The following is a 19,743-nucleotide window of genomic DNA, read 5'->3' on the forward strand; positions in this document are numbered from 1 at the left end:
CCCTGAGGGAGCAGCACCCAACAACCCAGCAGAAGGTCCACGCTGCTGCTTCTGCGCTTTTGGGGTAGTGCTGAGTGACGGCCCCGTGGACTGCGTGCCAAGCAGATCCCAGGGAGTCACCCTCGACCCTCTGGGGCCACGTGGGTGAGTTTCCCCTGGGGGAGGTGCCACTGCCCACTGCTCCGCCCTAGTGAGCCTCAGAGAGTTAGGACCAGAACCCCAGTCGGCCCCATCTGGTCACCAGAGTTTTGTTACCACACAACGGGTGGGCTCAGTTGCTTGACGAGTGTCAACTAAGGAGGATTTCGCAGGAGATTTTATTTCTTGCAACAAGTAAGGAGAACACCAAGACAGCTCCCGAAGCGGTGTCTCCCCGAGCTGAGGGCTGTGGCAAGTTTTATAAGCATAGCGTAGTGGCCGGGCACGGTGGCTCACGCCTGTAATCCCAGCACTTTGGGAGGCCAAGGCAGGGGGATCACGAGGTCAGGAGTTCAAGACCAGCCTGGCCAAGATGGTGAAACCCTGTCTCTACTAAAAATACAAAAATTAGCTGGGTGCAGTCCCGGGTACCTGTAATCCTAGCTACTCAGGAGGCTGGGGCAGGAGAATCACTTGAACTCAGGAAGCGGAGTTTGCAGTGAGCTGAGATTGCACCACTGCACTCCAGCCTGTGCAACAGAGCAAGACTCCATCTCAAAAAAAAAAGAAAAGAAAGAAAAGAATGAAAAAGAAAAGCATAGGGTAATGAGGCGTGCTTTGACCGCAGCCAGCAATGAGGTGATGCTGCCACAAGGGAACACCACAGCTCTGACCCCTCTCTGGGTCTCAGTTTCCCCAGCTGCAGTGAGGAAACTGGCCCCAGTGATTGCGCTCATGACGCCGCCATCATGCTGGGGTCTGCATCTGCCCATTGCCAAGCTTATGCCTGCCTTTGTTCCTCACTCCTTACAACTGCCCTTGGCCGGGAATTTCACAGGGAGGAGCCAAGACCCAGAGGGCACTGAACCTCTCCAGGTCACACAGCCTGTCAGGGAGGCAGGGTCAGAGCCAGGTCACAAGTGTGCACAGAATGCACACACACACACACGCTCACGCACATACACACACGCGCTCTCACGCACATGCACACATGCTCACGTGCACACGGGCACACAGTGCTCTCATGCACATGCATACGCACACATGTACACTCACGCACGCCCACAGCACACGTGCACACACATGCTCACACGCACACACAGGCACACAATGCTCTCATGCACATGCATACACACACATGTACACTCACACACGCCCACAGCACACGTGCACACACACTGTCGGGACTGGGGCTGCTGTTTTTCTGAGGCTCCTGCAGGGGCTCTTGGCCCCCGTGCTATTCCATAAGCACACACTGAAATGCAGAAGCTGAAACCCGGACAAGGGAAGTGAAACCTTCCAGCACCCCTCCTGCTGTCCTCCCCGGAGTTGGGGGACCAGCACCTCATGGCAGGAAGCACCCTGGCCCCCAGTAGCCCCAAAAATAGCTAGGTCTGCCAAGCAGGCCCTTCCTTCCTGAGAGGCCCCACACCAAGTCGGCAGGATCGTAGCCTTTGGTGGGGTGGGGGGCTACCAAGAAAGACTGTGGCCTGGGACTCATAAAGCAGCGTAGGGGGGTGCCATGAGACCCCTACCCAAGCAAGGAGGGACCAGACCCAGGCCAACAGGCTCCTCTGCTGACTCCCTCTCCTGCCACCTGCCAGGGACTCAGTCAAGTCGCCCAACCCCTGGAGCTTCAGTCCACACCTAGAAAACGGAGCCAGTGACAGCTGCCCCCAGGGCTGGGCCGGACGCAGGGGTGGATGGCATGGCATGGCCCCCTAATGGCAGTCTCTGCCCTCCCTTTGCTGAGGCTTGAGATGCCAGGAGTGGTGGCCCCTGGAGGGGCTCATAGGTAGCCCTGGCCCACTGGGTGCTCAGCCTCACACTCTATCTGCCCCTCTTGCCACCTCGTCAATGGGAGCCAGCTGCCCTGATGGGAGCCAGGACGACAAGTCCACTGTCCCACAATCCCCATGCTCTGAGCTTGCGGAGCCCTGGATGTGGGGGCAGGAGAGCCCAGGCCACACAGAGTTGAGTGTGATCTGGGCAGCTTCCGAGAGGGGTTAGCCTAGAGGGTCCTGTCCACCTAGAGCCCCCCAGGCTGGTGGGCCTGGCATCTGCAGCAGGGCTGGACTGTCCTGGGGAGACCCAGTGTGGTGGTGAAGAAGGCCTGGGATTGATGCCTGGGGGAGGCTCCAGCTGAGGTTCCCAGCGCCTGGCATACAGCAGGCCCTGGCGAAGCGGCTTGCCTCACGCCCTAGTGACCTCTGGACTGGCCTCAGCTCCCAGCAGACAGCTGAGCCTGGTGGGAGGGACAGGCCCTGGGGCTGAGTACAGGGGACCTCACCTTCATCCTTCCCCTCTTTGCTCTTGAGAGGCAGCTGGAGGGGGTGGAGCCAGATTGGATGCCCTGAGTGCCACCTTCAGCCCGCCTCTAGGGCTCCGTGTAACCCTGGACTGCCCGCCTCCAGGGCTCTGAGTGCCACCTGCAGCCTGCCACTAGGGCTCTGTGTGCCCCTGGCCTGCCTGTCTCTAGGGCGGCTCTGTGTGCCTGTGGGCATCCGTCTGAACCTCAGTTTTCACATCTATAAAATGAGCCTGTGGGTCGTTTCTAAGACAGAGCAAACTGAGTCATCTGAGTTATACTGTCCCGAAAAATGACTGGGTTACCGAATCACACATTTTGAAATTTTGCTTAAAGCAACAAAGAGCTGTAAAACTGGGGCTCCACATGGCACCTGTGGGTAAGGGCGACTCAGGAGTGACCACAGCCCTCTGGGGGCTGAGGTGGTGAAGGAGGGGCAACTTGTCATCCTGGTGGCCACCAAGGTGCACCTCTTAGTAGTGTTAGAGGAGCGAAGGGCAGGGGCGGGAACTTGCCGGCAGGGCCTGGGCTCAATGGGCCGTGGCAGCGCAAGCAGCAGAGAGGGGAGGGTGGGGCAGTGCCTGTGGAGCTGACCCTGGCACTCCAACCTTTGGCTGCGTGGACCTCAGCCCGTCCCATCCGCCCCCTGCTCTCTGCCAGCTTGACACAAACACTTCCCGTCTGTGGATCTTCAGGCCCATAAATACCAGCCTGTCTGCCGGTTAGACACCAGCCAGGGTGCCCCGGGAAGCCCAGCCTCACATCAGCAGGTAAGTGCCCCCTGCCCTAAGACCCCCACACCAGCTCAGAGGAGCACACGGGAGAGGCAGGAAGGGCAGCAGTTGCCTAGAACCCAGACACACAACAGCGAACTCTGGTGACGCTTCTTTCCACCCCCAACGCTGAGCCTCAGTTTCCCTGACTGTAAAAAGGAGCAGAGCCCTTTTCCTGTAGGGAGTGTGCCTCGGTGAACCCATCTTCCCGAATAACTGGGCCCCGCTTCTCAGTTTAGGAAAAAGACATTTCGTCTCTCCAAAGGAGCAGGAAAATTGTCTCCTCAGAGAAAGGGCCACCGGGGTGCAGGTGGGACAGAGCTGAGACACCCCCAGCTGGCCACACCTCCTGGCAGGCCGCTGCCCTGCGGGGCTGGGACTCCTCAGCCCTCCCACCGCCATCCCCGCTCTGAGCCTGGGGCCACCCCCAGGTGCCGCCCCACGCCAGCATGTGCTCACTGCCCGTGCCCCGGGAGCCCCTGCGCCGCGTGGCGGTGGCCGGGGGCACACACGGCAACGAGATGTCGGGCGTCTACCTGGTGCGGCACTGGCTGCTGGCCCCGGCAGAGCTGCAGAGACCCAGCTTCTCCGCAGCGCCGGTGCTGGCCAACCCTGCAGCCGCCGCCGCCTGCCGCCGCTACGTGGACCGCGACCTCAACCGCGCCTTCACCAGCACCTTCCTCAAGTGAGTGCCCTTGCCACCAGGTTGGCACTGGCAGTTGGGCAGCGAATCCCCACCGCACACCTCCCCTCCAGCCACCAGCAGGGCCCTCCCTGCCTTCACTCCTGCTTCCCCTCTACCTGTGTGGCCCATTCCTCCATGGGGACAAACTGAACACTTAGAGAAACCCAGATTGATGTCATCTCCTTCAGGAAGCCCTTCCTGACTGCAAGTTGTGTCAGGCCCTCCTCTGGGAATCCCAGACCCAGTGCTTCCTTCAGATTCGCCTCACAGGCCATGTTTACTTGTCATGTGCCCTGACCACTGTTCATGCCTCCTTCCAAAGAATAGTCACTGAGCCCCATCTCCAGACCAGGCTCTGGTCAGCTCAGGGGAGAGCAGGGGGAATAGGACCAAGGTGTTGGCTTCATGCTTAATGGGGACACAGAGGAAGAACTGGGCAACCATAACCCAGGAGGCTAAAGGCAGGCCCGGGGGCTACAGAAAGCAGCTAACCTGGCCGAGAGCAGTCAGGGAAGGCTTCCTGGAGGCAGTGGTATCTCAGCCAAGCCCCAAAGGCTGAGTAAAACTAGCCAGGGGAAGAGGTGAGAGGGAGTTTCCTGTGGAGGGCCCTGCACGAACACAGGCCTGGGGGGAGACCAGCATGGTGCTCAGGCAGTGTGGCTGCAGTGAGGGCATGAGAGGCAGGTGAGTGGGTAGGCAGGCGGGAGGGCAGGCCAGACTGAGGGCCATGCGCAGGGACGGGCACAGCCACAGCGGCAGAGGGACGAGCCTTGAGCTGCTCAGAGTGGCTCCTGCGGGCCCTTGCCCCTCCCCCCGTAAACCACTGAAGACTGACTGAGACTGTTCCCGCAGTTCCAGGCCTACCCCAGACGACCCATACGAGGTGATGAGAGCCCGAGAGCTGAACCAGCTGCTGGGGCCCAAGGCCTCGGGCCGGGCCTTTGACTTTGTCCTTGACCTGCACAACACCACGGCCAACATGGGCACCTGCTTAATCGCAGGGTCCTCCCACGACGTCTTTGCCTTGCACCTGTGCCGCCATCTGCAGGTGGCCTCGGCCGAGCACACAATTCCCAGAGGGGAGAGGGAAGGAGGGCAGGGCGGGGCAAGGCCGGAACCTCCTTTGATTAGTCCCCGGGCTGAGTTCCCCTGGGTTCCAGTCTCCGGGGTCTGCCACCCGCCAGCACTCCAGGCCCCGGGCACCGCCTCCCCTGCCCTGCCAGAGGGCAGAGGGAGACCTGGCCAAGGAGGGTGGCGCCCTGTGCTTCCTCCATGCCACGCCCTCCACCTGTTTCCCCTCCCATTTAGACCTGGGCCCCTAACCTGCCTCTCTCGCCCCCAGCTGCAGTACCCCGAGCTGTCCTGCCAGGTCTTCCTGTACCAGAGGTCCGGGGAGGAGAGCTACAATCTGGACTCCGTGGCCAAAAATGGATTGGGTGGGCCGGGGCCTCCTGAGAAGTGGGCGGGGACAGGAGGGCTAGGGGTGGGGCCATGCACCAAGGGGCGGGGCCTCTCCAAGGAGTTCATGGGTCCTATTCCTGCCTCACCGCTTGCTTCCTGGTCCCCAGCTCTGGAGCTGGGCCCCCAGCCACAGGGTGTGCTGCGGGCTGACATTTTCTCTAGGATGAGGGCCCTGGTGGCCACAGTTCTGGACTTCATCGAACTCTTCAACCAGGGTGAGACCCCGGGGACTTGTGGGAAACAGCTCTCGGGAAGAGAAGGCCTAGCTCAGGGGCCAGGGAGCCAGGCTCACATGCAGGCTGGGATCCAGCCCTGAGGTCCCCCCACGGCCCACTCTGTCCCCTATCCTGGAGGGAGGGATTGGCTCACACACCCGGCCTCCCACACAGGCACAGCCTTTCCCGCCTTTGAGTTGGAAGCCTATAGACCCGTGGGCGTCGTGGACTTCCCCCGCACTGAGGCTGGGAACCTGGCAGGCACTGTGCATCCTCAGCTGCAGGTGTGTGTGTGTTTGTGTGGGGGGGTGATTGTTGGGGCCACAGCCTCGGGGAGGAGGGTTGTCAAGGAAAACTGAGCCCCAGAGGGCGCAGCCAAGCCTCCCGCAAGCTCACCAGAACCTCAGGTTCAGGAGCAGGATGGGAGGCTGGGCTCCACCGTCCCACTTCCCCTGGCCCTGCTGCCTTCCCTGGAACCCCACACTCAGGCCTAGCACGAGAGGCCACATAGCTCCTGTGGAGAGCATGAGGGAGACAGCCCTACCTTGGCTGTAAAAGGCAGGAGGGGCTGTGGAGCAGGCATGACCCAATTCACCTGCTTGGAGGTGCAAATACAGAACTCTCTTCTGATTTTCAATTGATTCCTTGAGCATCCCCATGCCTGTTGGCAGGTCATCCAAGTATCTCTCTCCAGGCCTTCCCTTCCTGAATGTTCCAGGATCAGGCAATCCTGCTTCCACACCTGTCCCTTGGGTGGCTGACAAGAACCAACTGGCTGCTGCTCTGCTTGCTGCCACACGGGGTGGCTGTTGAATAGGGTCTGGTGCAGTCTTGTGGCCTTTTGTGCCCTCGAAGTTTCATTTTGAGGGGTTACCTTCTTACAAATAGAGGCAGCACCATCCTGTCCATGTTTAGGGCTAGAGGGTCTTAACCCAGCCATGTTCAGCTAATTTGCAGATATTAAGCTATAACAGTCAATTTGGGTGGCTCCTCCTACAATTTTAGAGTTTATTTTATTTATTATTACTATTTTTTGAGATGGAGTCTCACTTCATCGTCCAGGCTGGAGTGCAATGGTGTGATCCCAACTCACTATGACCTCTGCCTCCCAGGCTCAATTGATTCTCCTGCCTCAGCCTCCCCAGTAGCTGGGATTACAGGCATGTGCCAACACACCCAGCTAATTTCTGTATTTTTAGTAGAGACAGGGTTTCATCATGTCGGCCAGGCTGGTCTTGAACTCCTGACCTCAAGTGATCTGCCCACTTTGGCCTCCCAAAGTGCTGAGATTACAGGCGTGAGCCACCATGACTGGCCTTAAAATTTATTTAATAAAGTATCATATTGTACTTACTGTGTGCCAGACACTGCTTTAAACGCTATTAGCCTGTTTGATTTAAACTTTAGAATGATAGGAGGAGACATTGTTATCCCTATTATACAAACGAGAAAGCTGAGGGACAGAGGTTAAGTGACTTGCTCACAGTCACACAGCTAGCAAGGATATGAACTCTGGCATCAATCCCTGTGCCCATAACTATGAGGTTCCACTTCCACATTGGCATAGGTCTCCCCAAGGTGACTTGTGTCTTCATTTCTAGACACAGAGCAGATTGGTATCTCACCAGATCTGCTGTCATATGGACTGAGGAAGGGAAGAGTGGGTGGCAAAGGCCATGAATAAGGGGCATCTTTTGGGTGCCAACCTAGGGTTGTCCCCTTCTGGGGCCAGGGCAGAGGTGGCCCCAGCAACCTTGGCCTTTGGTTCTCCTCCCAGGACCAAGACTTCCAGCCACTGCAGCCCGGTGATCCCATCTTCCAAATGTTCAGTGGGGAGGACCTGCTCTATGAAGGGGAGTCCATGGTGTACCCCGTGTTCATTAATGAGGCTGCCTACTATGAGAAGGGTGTCGCCTTTGTCCAGACTGAAAAGTTGACATTCTCCGTGCCTGCCATGCCTGCGCTGACCCCTGCCCCTAGCCCAGCTTCCTAACCCAAGCCACACCTCCCCAACCTGAGCCTTTCCATCTGAACAATGGGTCCCGAGGCACAGCCCCGAGCACAGAGGCCCCTTTCATCACCTACCATGCACCACGTTCCTTGCCAGGTCCCCCAACCCCTGGCCTCAGTTTCCCATTCTATAAAATGGAAAATGTCCAGGGGTCCATGGTTTGTGTCCTGTCCTCATGGCTCCTCTCTGGCTGGGGAAATGGATGAAGGAGGGGAGGATTGACCACGGGATCTGGGCAGGTCTGGCCAGTACAGCCTTGGACATACAAATGTCTTGGGGCCAGCGGGGCTGCCTCTGTGCCCACAGCTGTCCATCCATGCCCGGGGGAGGATCCCAGAGTGTAGGAGGAGAACCTGGAGGAGGATTGCTCTGGAGCCAGCAGAGGGGCTTCCAGAGGAGGCCACAACCCAGAGGGGGCCCCCAACCCTCCTACAATCCTGGGGTCAGAGGCTGAGTGTGGGGAGAGCAGCACTGTGCCCGTATCTGTGCACATGTGTGTGTGTTTGTCCATGCATAGCGCCTGCCCTGTGTGCTCTTTGGCATGCGAGTCTGTGCGTTTCCCACACACACGTGTTTCCAAGAGCCTCAGTAGCTTGGGCATCCTGAAGGGATATTTCTGTGGCCAGATGTGCATTTCTAAGTGTGTAATGAGCCCAGTGCCCGTGGTGGCTCAAGTGGGGAGTCAGGGCTGCGGGAAGGGCCACAGCGGGACAAGGCTGTCCCCACGCAGATCAGCCTGTCCAGTTGCAGAGACGCAGGGAGGAGGTGGCTTGGGTTGAGGCGGAGGGACTTCCCAGCTCTAACTGGGGAGCCATGACTTCCACCATCCCCAGGACACCGCACAATGGTGTCAGGCGAGCCAGCACGAGGCCTGCTGCTGAGGGCCCCTCTGTCCTGATGCTGGCACTCTTTGGGGTGTCATGGCAGGACAAATAGGCAGGGCTACATGCGACCTGGCCGCAGCCTCATTGCCCATGCCTGCCTGAGTCTAATGGGCTCTTGCTGGACAGCTGGGGCTGCTGGAGCCCAGAGTCCCCTCTCGGTGCCACTCCCCAGCCCTCTAGACCCCCGCCCGGCCCATCCATTTCCCTGCGGCCACGGCTGCTACGCCGCCTCCTGGTATTGAGCAGTGAGATGAGAAGGTGTGAAGGATATGAGGGCACCAGGGAGCAGCTGGCAGGCAAGATGGATGAGGGGGCAGGGGGCCAGTAGGCGCCTGGGGCAGGCAGGGCGGGCCAGCTGGGGAGGGGTGTGCAGGGAGGTGTGCCTGTGTGTGGCATGTGCATGTGGATGCCTGTGTCTGCACACGCTGTGTGGTGAGTCCATGTGCACAGAAGCTGTGCGTGTGCTTACCCGCGTGGCGAGTCAGCAGGCTCTGAGTTCATTCGCGTGTCTGTGTGCATGTGGATTAGCATGTCAGTGTGCTCGTCTGTGTGCGTGGGGGGTGTTTTCCATCACACAGATCAAAATCGCACACACTCACGTATCAGGGGCCACAACAACCCCAGCCTGGCCCTCCGCTGGGTGTCTCGGTGAAGGGGAGACACCAGTACTGGAATGGATCCCCAACTCCCTCCATCATCTCCCCACTTCCCACCCACCATGCTGTGGCCAGGGCAGCATGACCACACCCCCAAGGGGCTCCGGGACCCTCCATCTCACACAGACCACCCCCATCTTGCCTGGCAGCAACTCCAGAGCTGCTTGCTGGCAGCCTTCCCTGACACAGCTGGGCACAGGGTTGGGCCAGGGGCCAGCCTTCCTTCCTTTCCGTGCCCACAGAGCCAGCCCAGCCTCTTCGTGTGGGGTCCCATCCAGCTCTGCAGGCTGAGGTCTGGGACACAGGAACTGAGCCACAGCCATCCCTGAGCTGCAGGGAGGAGCCCCCAGAAAGTAGCGCTGAGGGAGAAACAGCCCCGCCACGCCCCCTCTTAGGAGTCAAGGCCACTGCCAACCCAGCATCCCCAAGACAGGATTCTGGAGGAGGTGTGGGGTGCTCCAGCCAGACGACCCCCTCTGGGCTCTTTACTAAGAGTCAAAAGGCCATAGAGCACTCTCGGCCTAGGGACTGGCTGTAGCTCAGGGGGACCTGCCTGCTCTGCCTCCCCGCGGTGTGATCCGTGTGTCCCCTGAATCCCCTGAGTGTTCAGCACAGGCCGCAGACAGCCTGGAGAGGGTACCTGGCCAGGCCAGAGAGAACAGACAGACCCACAGGCAGAGCAGATGCTCACTTCTCACCTGGACCAGCCTCACCGTTTCCACTTATCCCTAGATGGGGGCTACATGGGTACCATCAGTCAGGCACCGCCCCCAGCTCCAGGCAGGTTGGGCTTACCGCTCTCCAGGCCTGGCTAGAGCATCACAGGCAGGAGGGATTATGTGCTTAGGTCAACTGGAGAGACCGAGGCTGGAGGCTGGAGGGGCCTGCCAGCGTTGCACAGCTCCTTGAGTTCATCCGTGTGTCTGTGTGCACGAGGGTCAGCATCTCACAGGACCTGGGCTTCCTGCCACCCAGTCTGGGGCTCTGTGCTGAACACACTCGCTGCTGCTGCCCCCTTGCGTTTCCTACTCACACTGCCCCTGACAGCTGCACATCTGCCGGCCGGCTGGGGCCAGCCTCAGGTCAGGGGTCTGGGTCTTGGTGGGAGGGCACCTCCTCCGCCATTCAGCACGGGATCTGCTGCTGCCACTCTGCCTCCCAACTCCCTGGGCCCTGTTGGCCCCAGCCCCTCCAGTCAGCCAGGCTTGCGCTCCTGCAGACGCCCAGCCGTTCTCAAGAACCACCCTCCTACCGCCTCACCCCTGCCACGCCTGGGCCCATTGATCAGGAATGGCTGGGGGGCTCTTAACTGGGGAAGGGACAGACCTGAAGAGGGAGGACCAGGAGGGAGGGGGACGCGGCCACGTCAGAACCTTCCCACCTGCCCTCCTCCCACACAGCCTGACAGCACAGCCTAAGAGTGGGTTGGAGAAGGGCCTCTGCGTGTCCCAGAGCCCGAATCTCACCTTCGGAGACCAGGTCTCCAGCTCCAGTGGGAAGACCACAACCTCGGGACGTGGGCGAAGGGCGATCGGGGAGGCAAGGACAGTCCTGCCGAGAGAGCACCGCCTGCGAGGGCTGAGCCGAGGTGCCGGGTGGTGACCACCCCTCCTGGCAGGCAGGGTCCCCTTGGGTGGCAGCCGCAGCCCAGCCGCAGCCAAGCAGTGTTTCTCCAGGAGCCGGACAGCTGCTCTGTCTCCATGGCAGGTAGGTTACGTGAAGCAGAGCTGGGCTCGTGGGTCGGGTTCAGGCTCCAGGGTGGGTGGGCAGGGTGGGAACCAAGGCAGCCCTGCTGAACCCAGGCCCTGGGCAAGAGGGTGGGGCAGGGACACCCCAGGCTAAGGACTGAGATCCCAATGGGTCTGAGCTCAGTGCAGCCTCCACCCCCCTACCCGGCTTCAAGCGACTCTTGTGTCTCAGCCTCCTGAGTAGCTGGGATTACGGGCGCCTGCCAGCATTCCTGGTTAACTTCTATATTTTTAGTAGAGATGGGGTTTCACCATGTTGGTCAGGCTGCTCTCAAACTCCTGACCTCAAGTGACCCGCCCGCGTTGGCCTCCCAAAGTGCTGGGATTACAGGTGTGAGCCACCACGCCCCACCCATCTTAACCATGTTTAAATGCAGTTTTGTGGCATTAAGGACATTCACATTGTTGTGTAACCATCATTAGCGTCCACCTCGAGAACTTTTTGCATCTTGCAAAACTGATACTCTGTCCTCATGAAACAGCAGCGCCCCACATCCTCCCCAGCCCCGGCCGCCACGCCCCACATCCTCCTCCCCAGCCCCGGCCGCCGCCACTCTACTTCTGTTTCTGTGAATCTGTCCCCACCAGGTTCCGCCTGTGAATGGAGTCATATGGTATTTGTCTTTGTGTCTGGCTCACCTCACTTAGCGGTGTCTGCAAGCCTCAGCCATGTCGTAGCATGTGTCAGAGTGCTCTCCCCTGTTAAGGCTGGATACCATTCCCTTGCATGGATGACCCCGTTTTGTTTATGCATTCATCCTCCGATGGACACTGGGTTGCTTCTGCTTCTTAGCTATTGTGAATAATGCTGATTCGAACATGGGTGTGCAAATATTTGTGTGAGTTCCTTCTTTCAGTTCTTTCTGGTATAGACGCAGAAGTGGAATTGCTGGATCATATGGTAATTCCAGGCTGGGTGTGGTGGCTCACGCTTGTAACCCCAGCACTTTGGGAGGCTGAGGCAGGCAAATCACCTGACATCAGGAGTTTGAGACCAGGCTGAACAACATAGTGAAACCCCGTCTCTAATAAAAATACAAAAATTAGCTGGGTGTGGTGGCGTGTGCCCGTAGGGCCAGCTACTGGGGAGGCTGAGGCAGGAGAATCGCTTGAGCCCTGGAGGCAGAGGGTGCCACTGCACTCCAGCCTGGGTGAGAGTGAGACTCTGTCTCAAAAAAAAAAAAAAAAAAAGATAAAAAAAGGAAAGAAAAGAGTGCAGAGACCAGAGAAAAAGACGTGAGGAGGGGCTTCTGGAGGCAGGCTCTGGGCAGGCTGTCAGGGTCAGGGATAGGTAATTGGCACTGAATGGGGGCTCTTGTTGGCTCAGCTCTCCTTCAGCAGCACCAGGCGGCAGGTCCCACGGAGCTAGGGGAGACCCCGCCTCCCTCCCCACACACGTGATCATCTAGAACAGGCGCTGTCTGTGCACCAGCCCCGCGTGTGGTCACTAACCCTCACATCAGCCCGGGGAGGCAGGTATTTTTACTTTATTTTTTAAAATTTTTGAGACAGAGTCTCACTTTGTCGCCCAGGCTGGAGTATAATGGCACGATCTTGGCTCACTGTAACCTCCACCTCCTGGGTTCAAGCAATTCTCCTGTCTCAGCATCCTGAGTAGCTGGAATTACAGGCACCTACCACTATGCCCGGCTAATTTTTGTATTTTTAGTAGAGACAGGGTTTCACCATGTCAGTCAGGCTGGTCTCAAACTCCTGACCTCAAGTGATCTGCCCGCCTCAGCCTCCCAAAGTGCTGGCATTACAGTCATGAGCCACTGCGAAAGGCCGACGCAGGTATTAACCTCTTCTGACAAATGTGGAAACTGAGGCTCCAGGAGGTGAAACAATTTGCTTGAGGCTACATAGACACAAGATGGCCAAAAAATTCTCTGGGGAGCAAGACAGGCCCTGAGGCTACCCTCAAGGAGCTTGCTGGCAAAAAAGACTTTAAATGAGCATTTACCTCACGGAGTGATGCTGAGTAGGGGATCTTGTGAGAACACAGGCCTGGCAGTCGGGGAGGGCTTCCTGGAGGAAGAGGCATGTAGGTGTAGCCTGAAGGATAAGACTGGTTGGGTGATGTGTGTCCTCTCTCCACAGCCTTCCTGTCTGCTGGCCTTGGCATACTTGCATCCTCAGAGACCTACCCCCTACCCAAAACCAGCTCTGGTTGGGAGCCTCGGCTGGGGTCCCCGTTCCCATCAGTCCCTTGCACCAGCTCTACTGGGGCCCAAGCTAGGGCGGAGCCCACTGGGCAAGGCCCCAAGAACCCGCGTGTGTCCAGCGTGACGGTTCAGCTGGAGATGAAGCCTCTGTGGGAGGAATTCAACCAGCTGGGCACAGAGATGATTGTCACCAAGGCAGGCAGGTGTGAGCAGCGGGGGTAGGGTGGGGCAGGGGCCGGGGCTGGGGCCGCATCCAGCTGCTGAGCACCTCCCTCCTGCAGGAGGATGTTCCCCCCCTTCCAGGTGAAGATCCTGGGCATGGACTCCCTGGCTGACTACGCCTTGCTCATGGACTTCATCCCCCTAGACGACAAGAGATACAGGTGCGGGGAACAGCCTGGGATGCAGACTCAGGTCTCGGGGGCTGAGGCCAGGAATTAGACCCCTCCTACGCTCCAGGGTGAGGCAGGAGCCTGTCCAAGCAATGCCAGGGAGGCCCAGCCTAAGGGCAGGACAATAGCCAACAACAGCCTGAGGGCGAGAGGGAGGCCAGCTCAGCGTAGCTGGTAGACTTCCATGGGTAATGGGCTAGCCTCAGGCAAGCAGCTTTCCACGGGCAGTGAGCTAGCCTCAGGCAGGCAGCTTTCCACGGGCAGTGGGCTAGCCTCAGGCAGGCAGCTTTCCATGGGCAGTGAGCTAGCCTAGGGCAGGCAGCTTTCCATGGGCAGTGGGCTAGCTTCAAACAGGCAGCTTTCCAGGGCAGTGGGCTAGCCTCAAACAGGCAGCTTTCCAGGGCAGTGGGCTAGCCTCAAACAGGCAGCTTTCCATGGGCAGTGGGCTAGCCTCAAACAGGCAGCTTTCCAGGGCAGTGGGCTAGCCTCAAACAGGCAGCTTTCCATGGGCAGTGGGCTAGCCTCAGGCAGGTAGAGAGGTCTAGCCCAAGGCAGCAGGGGTTATCCTGTCACCCACCAGCCAGGTGGGTGCTCACAGGGAGCTCAGGTCCCAACAGGATTCTCTGAGCCTTGGATTCCTCAGCAAGGTGCCCACCAGGCGAGGTGGGCAGTGTTGGAGTCAGCAGCAGCCTTTCGCCCCACCCGTATTGCTCAGTCGTGATGCTGGCTGGGGCAGCCCTCACCATCTCGCTGTGCTCCCCAGGTACGCCTTCCATAGCTCGGCCTGGCTGGTGGCAGGCAAGGCGGACCCGGTCACACCTGGCCGCGTGCACTTCCACCCTGACTCGCCAGCCAAGGGCGCCCAGTGGATGCGCCAGATTGTGTCCTTCGACAAGCTCAAGCTGACCAACAACCTGCTGGATGACAACGGCCACGTGAGGCCCGGGCGACGGAAGGGACAGAGGGGCCTGGGGCCAGGGCTGGCAGGGCCTTTGGTGCCCAACGGTTGGTGCCCAGCACCTCTGCCTGCTGCTGATAGCCAAGGCAGGGTGGGGGGGTCGGTGAGCTCACCTGGCTGGGGGTGGCACAGCAGAGAGGGCTGTCCAGGCAGCTGGAAGGGGGTGGGGGCGGGAGAATGTTCCGTTGTCCTCCCAAGGAGAGGGAGGACAAGTTAGGGAACGCCCAGACTAGGCTGGCCTGCTGTACGTGCCGGACATAATACCATTGACACTTGGTGAAACAGCCAATGATCTCTGCCCTCACAGAGGTCACTTCCTGGGGTAGGGACAGGGTCCAGAAGACACTGTGTCCATCGTCTCAGATAGGGACAACTGACAAAGAGAAAGCAGAGCTACAGAAGCCGGGTGGAGAGAGGGCCCTGCTGCTCTCAGAGGGCGCGGGGAGCTGAAGACCTGAAGGAGGTGGGGAGGGAGGGCCCATGCCAGTCAGAGGGGGTGGCAGGTGCAAAGGCCCTGAGGCTGGAGAATCCTGGGTCCGCAGAACTACAAGAGGCTCCCATGGTGCTGGAGTGGAGACTGGAGGGGAAGCCAAGGTGGCGGATGCCTGAGGGGCCGGTGTATGGCTACGAGCCCCGCAGGGTGGGGGTGTCCCTTATGCTGTGCTGAGGCACTGGATCCGAGAAGTAAAGAGACAGGACACTGAAGAACTGGAGAAGAGCAGCTGGACTCAGGGACACGCCATCCGTGAGCGGAGACAAGCGAGGCCCCGAACGTCCAGAAGCATCTGTATTTATTGGCAGAGGGGCAGGGTCGTGAGTGAGGTTTCATCTACAGGCTTAGTGATAGGGCATACATAATCACGCTAGTAACCAGCGAGGGGCCACCCCATTATGTCATCTGGGCAGAGAGGTGGGCTGTGGGTAACCCCCTACGTGGGCACCAAGGAAGGAGAACTGTGCAAACCCCAGGCACAATGAGTGCCTGAAGAATATCTTAGTTTATAGTGTTATTACTCAGCTATTTCCTTTATATAATCCTTCATATATAATCATATATTAGTTTATAGAGTTAGTGCCTGAAGTATAACTTACTGCTTACATATATCTAGCTTATATAATCATACTTAGTACTTATATCTAGCATACTTAGTTCTATATAATCTTTCTATATAATCATATAGATACTGCAGTCGGAGCTGTACCGACACATTTAGTGCTGATTTATAGAATCCTTCCACATAACCATATAGTAGTTTGTAGTAGGAGGAATGCCTAGAGCAGTCACAGAACAGAAGCAGTACATGGGAAAACAGCCAGACCAGGACGAGAACCAAAGACCCAGGCGGTGGCGTCCCTGCCTGAAAGGGCATACACTGTGTGGCAGGCTTGGAGCAAGTGTCTCTCCTCCCGATAAAGGAGTTGTAGCACCTTGCATCCAGCTCCTGTGGAAAGTAGGCCTCAGGCCTGAGATCCTGGAAGTAACCGAGGGAGAAGAACCCCTCTGGTGTGACCAGTCACAGGGGCTGTACACCCTGTCAGTCTCTTCTCACTTCTGTGCTGGCTCAAATCATCCTCCCATAAATATCTTAAGAGAAGAGCACAAGTCCGTCAGTCCCCACTGCACTGGCTTACAGTATCCTTCTATTAGAAACCCTTTGAAGTCTCCAGTCCCCAGATAAGAAGTGTTGCGCATGACACCTGCTGCACACAGCCCACCTCCTTGCCTCGGTGACCTAGTGGGGGTGGACCCCTTTTCTGTACATGACCCTCTACTACTGCGAACAGCACAGCCCCCTACTGTGCACGGCCCACCTCTCTGCCCAGGGGACATAATGGGGTGGCCCCCTCGCTTGTGACTCATGTGATTATGTATGCCCTATCACTAAGCCTATAGATGATGACCTCACTCACGACCCCATCCCCTGCTTGTACTTAATAAATACAGACGTTTCTAGACATTCGGGGCCTCAGCTGTCTCCGCTCGTAGGTGGCGTGACCCCTGAGTCCAGCTGCTCTTCTCCAGTTCTTCAGTGTCCTGTCTCTTTACTTCTCGGATCCGGCACCTCAGCACAGCATAAGGGACACCCCATGACCCTGTGGGGCCAACAGCCCTACATTGGGCCGTGCGCAGTAGGGGGCCGTGTACAGAAAAGGGGTCCACCCCCATTAAGTCACCGAGGCAAGGAGGTGGGCTGTGTGCAGCAGGTGTCGCGCGCAACACTTCTTATCTGGGGGCTGGAGACTTCAAAGGGTTTCTAACAGGATACTGTAAGCCAATGCAGTGGGAGCTGGCAGACTCGTGCTCTTCTCTTAAGATATTTATGGGAGGAAGATTTGAGCTAGCACAGAAGCCAGAAAAGACTGACAAGGTGTACAGCCCCCATGACTGGTCGCACCAGAGGGGTTCTTCTCCCTAGTTATCTGCGGGATCTCAGGCCTGAGGCCTACTTTCCACAGGAGCTGGATGCAAGGTGCTACAACTCCTTTATCAGGAGGAGAGACACTTGCTCCAAGCCTGCCACACAGCGTACGCCCTTTCAGGCAGGGACGCCACCGCCTGGGTCTTTGGTTCTCGTCCTGGTCTGGCTGTTTTCCCATGTACTGCTTCTGTTCTGTGACTGCTCTAGGCATTCCTCCTACTACAAACTACTATATGGTTATGTGGAAGGATTCTATAAATCAGCACTAAATGTGTCGGTACAGCTCTGACTACAATACCTATATGATTATATAGAAAGATTATATAGAACTAAGTATGCTAGATATAAGTACTAAGTATGATTACATAAGTCAGATATATGTAAGCAGTAAGTTATACTTCAGGCACTAATTCTATAAAGTAATGTATGATTGTATATAAAGGATTATATAAAGGAAATAGCTGAGTAGTAACACTATAAACTAAGATATTCTTCAGGCACTCATTGTGCCTGGGGTTTGCACAGCTCTCCTTCCTCGGTACCCATGTAGGGGGTTACCCATGGGCTGGGGCTGACTGCTGGGGGCTGTGGCTTTTACCGTATGGGGTGGAAGTCGCTGGAAGGTTAGGAGCAGGGGCTACGTGATGTGGCTTCCTGGGCAGCTGTGTGGAGACGGAACAGAGGGGTAAGGCAGGGACAGGGGACCGGCCAGGAGGCAACGAAGGAAACGGGTGAGTGTGATTGCAGCGGGCCGGTGTGCAGGCAGCGGGTGCAGCTGGGATGTGGGGTTTGAGAGGACGCGGCCACAAGGATCCTCAGACATCAGGGACCTTTGACACAGAACTGCAGCCTCTCCAGCTCAGACCCTGCACCGCCACCAAACCAACAGGGTAGCAGGCCCAGGGCAGGCTCCCGGCTTGGAGGGAAGGACTCCAGCCTCAGGGAGTCTGCTGCGGCCCACCTCACCCCACCTCACCTCTGCACTCCTGCTCTGTCCCTTCCACAGATCATTCTCAACTCCATGCACCGCTACCAGCCCCGTTTCCACGTGGTCTTCGTAGACCCACGAAAGGACAGTGAGCGCTATGCCCAGGAGAACTTCAAGTCCTTCATCTTCACGGAGACCCAGTTCACAGCTGTGACGGCGTATCAGAACCACAGGGTGGGTGGGCTGGTTCGGGAGCACCTGTTGCAGGCCCATTTCACAAGTTGGGAGACTAAGCCCTGAGGCTCGCAGCCCTCACAGGCAGACTCCCACCCTCCCCACGCACCCTGAGCATCTGCCCTCAGTCAAGGCCCTGTCCGCACTCCTATCAGCTGAGTTCCTGGCCCAAGGAACCCAGGTGCCAGGGCCTCCCAACTGAGGAGTCCTGGGAGGATACAGTGGCTGAGCCACCCTACACGGTGCAGGGCCAGCCCACAACTGCGCTTTCTCTCCTGCAGATCACCCAGCTGAAAATCGCCAGCAATCCTTTTGCCAAGGGCTTTAGAGAGAGTGACCCGGACTCCTGGTACCGTCTGACCCTGACCCTAGCCCCTTGACCCCACCCCCAGGCATAGCCTGAGGCCTTGGTTCCTGACCCTTGTTCCAGGGTCACACCCTCTGACTCATCCTGAGCCCCCACCCTCTCAATCTGGCCATGATCCCTGGCCTGGGTTCTCCCCCTTGACCCCCTACCCCCATTCCTGTTTGACCCATCTTCAGGACTGTGGCCCCACGGCCCCTGCTCAGTGTCCCAGCTCGGAGTCACAGCAGCCTCAGTCCCTGTTTGCTGAAGGGCACCACAGAGAGGGAGAAAGGTAAGGCCCTAAGCCTGCAGACACAGTGAGACTAAGGCGGACACAAGGGGCGGGAGGCAAAGGGACAGGACCTCCAGGAAGGAGCTTCAGCAGCTCAGCAAACCCACAGGGCCCCTGTGTGGACACAGAGAGGGGAAGGCGGAGATGCCTAAGACAATATGGGGCTCAGGGCAGACAACACAGGCAGGGGGTGCCAGGCAGGCTTCCTGCAGGAGGTGGCTCCCAAGCTGGGCTTTGGAGGACTGGGAAGGGTTTGGACTGAGGGAGAAGGCGAAAAAGAAATTCCAGGCAGAGGGAAAAACAATGGCAAAGACTGAGAGGTGGGTAACTTGGGATAGGAGGAGCAGGAGGGACCAGGGCAGGCCTGGGATAAGGGCTGAGGATGTGATGTGGGGCCCAGGATCCACTCAGACCATTTCCTCCCTTAGACCCCAACGAAGCTTCAGCTTCCACCTCCAAGACCCCGGTTCAGCTCCACCAACAGCTGCTGCCCCCACCTGAGGCCCTGCTGGCCCCGACCACCTACAGGCCCATCACCTATCAGAGCCTGTACTCTGGAGCCCCAAGCCACCTGGGGATCCCAAGGACCCGACCGGCACCATACCCTCTCCCCAACATCCGGGCCGATAGGGATCAAGGAGGCCTGCCTCTGCCGGCTGGGCTGGGGCTCCTGTCTCCCACTGCGGTGTGCCTAGGGCCTGGCCAGGACTCCCAGTGATGGCAGAGGCTCCGTGGGGAAGCCTTGCTACCCTGGACCTCACACCTAGTGTGGGAATCAGCCTCTGCCTTACCTCCTCCAGCCCCACCTCTGTCTCAAGGAGAGCAGGGCAGGTGAAAATCTAGAGAAGAAGGCTACCTGCCCAGGGTCACAGGAAGGCTGGGCCTTCCACCTCCCAACCCCAGCAGCCTGAATCCTGTGTAACCCCTGAAAACTCTGCTTTACCTCTCCCTTCCCCCCAACATTAAACTATCTGGCATGAGTGGTTGGAGCACTTCCATCCTCGTGGTCAGGGTGGGGGCCTCAGGAACTCCCAGACCCACACAGTGCCCTCATCAGCCCTGCAGGCATCCTGAAGCTCTACCCGGTACCGTCCGCTTCCCTGGGATGTTAAAAGTGGTGACTCCAGCC

General features: G+C 58.2%; 2 protein-coding genes across 4 annotated transcripts; both read left to right on the plus strand.

Moving 5' to 3' along the window:
• On the plus strand, window positions 1–7,737 carry ACY3 (aminoacylase 3). Of its 3 annotated transcripts, XM_064365442.1 has the most exons (8): window positions 1–144; window positions 3,107–3,216; window positions 3,651–3,904; window positions 4,757–4,952; window positions 5,247–5,340; window positions 5,473–5,580; window positions 5,755–5,864; window positions 7,358–7,737. In XM_064365442.1, exons 3-8 carry the CDS (start codon window positions 3,669–3,671, stop codon window positions 7,571–7,573), a joined length of 960 nt encoding a protein of 319 aa, XP_064221512.1. In that variant the 5' UTR covers window positions 1–144; window positions 3,107–3,216; window positions 3,651–3,668; the 3' UTR covers window positions 7,574–7,737. The 3 variants fall into 3 exon arrangements, with proteins under 3 accessions (XP_064221512.1, XP_064221511.1, XP_012308355.2); XM_064365441.1 differs by lacking the exon at window positions 3,651–3,904 and having other exon boundaries at window positions 4,757–5,340; XM_012452932.3 differs by lacking the exons at window positions 1–144; window positions 3,107–3,216; window positions 3,651–3,904 and adding an exon at window positions 3,955–4,588 and having other exon boundaries at window positions 4,757–5,340.
• A 2,800-nt stretch (window positions 7,738–10,537) lies between these two features.
• Window positions 10,538–19,594, plus strand: TBX10 (T-box transcription factor 10). The gene is made up of 8 exons (XM_012452931.2): window positions 10,538–10,838; window positions 12,980–13,247; window positions 13,326–13,427; window positions 14,200–14,371; window positions 17,821–17,976; window positions 18,258–18,325; window positions 18,520–18,614; window positions 19,043–19,594. Exons 1-8 carry the CDS (start codon window positions 10,832–10,834, stop codon window positions 19,330–19,332), a joined length of 1,158 nt encoding a protein of 385 aa, XP_012308354.2. The 5' UTR covers window positions 10,538–10,831; the 3' UTR covers window positions 19,333–19,594.
• The last annotated feature ends 149 nt before the right edge of the window (window positions 19,595–19,743 follow it).

Source organism: Aotus nancymaae, unplaced genomic scaffold (assembly GCF_030222135.1).
Source record: "Aotus nancymaae isolate 86718 unplaced genomic scaffold, 86718_ANA_hifiasm-v0.15.2.pri h1tg000059l, whole genome shotgun sequence".
In the NCBI taxonomy this organism is placed as follows: Eukaryota; Metazoa; Chordata; class Mammalia; order Primates; family Aotidae; genus Aotus; species Aotus nancymaae.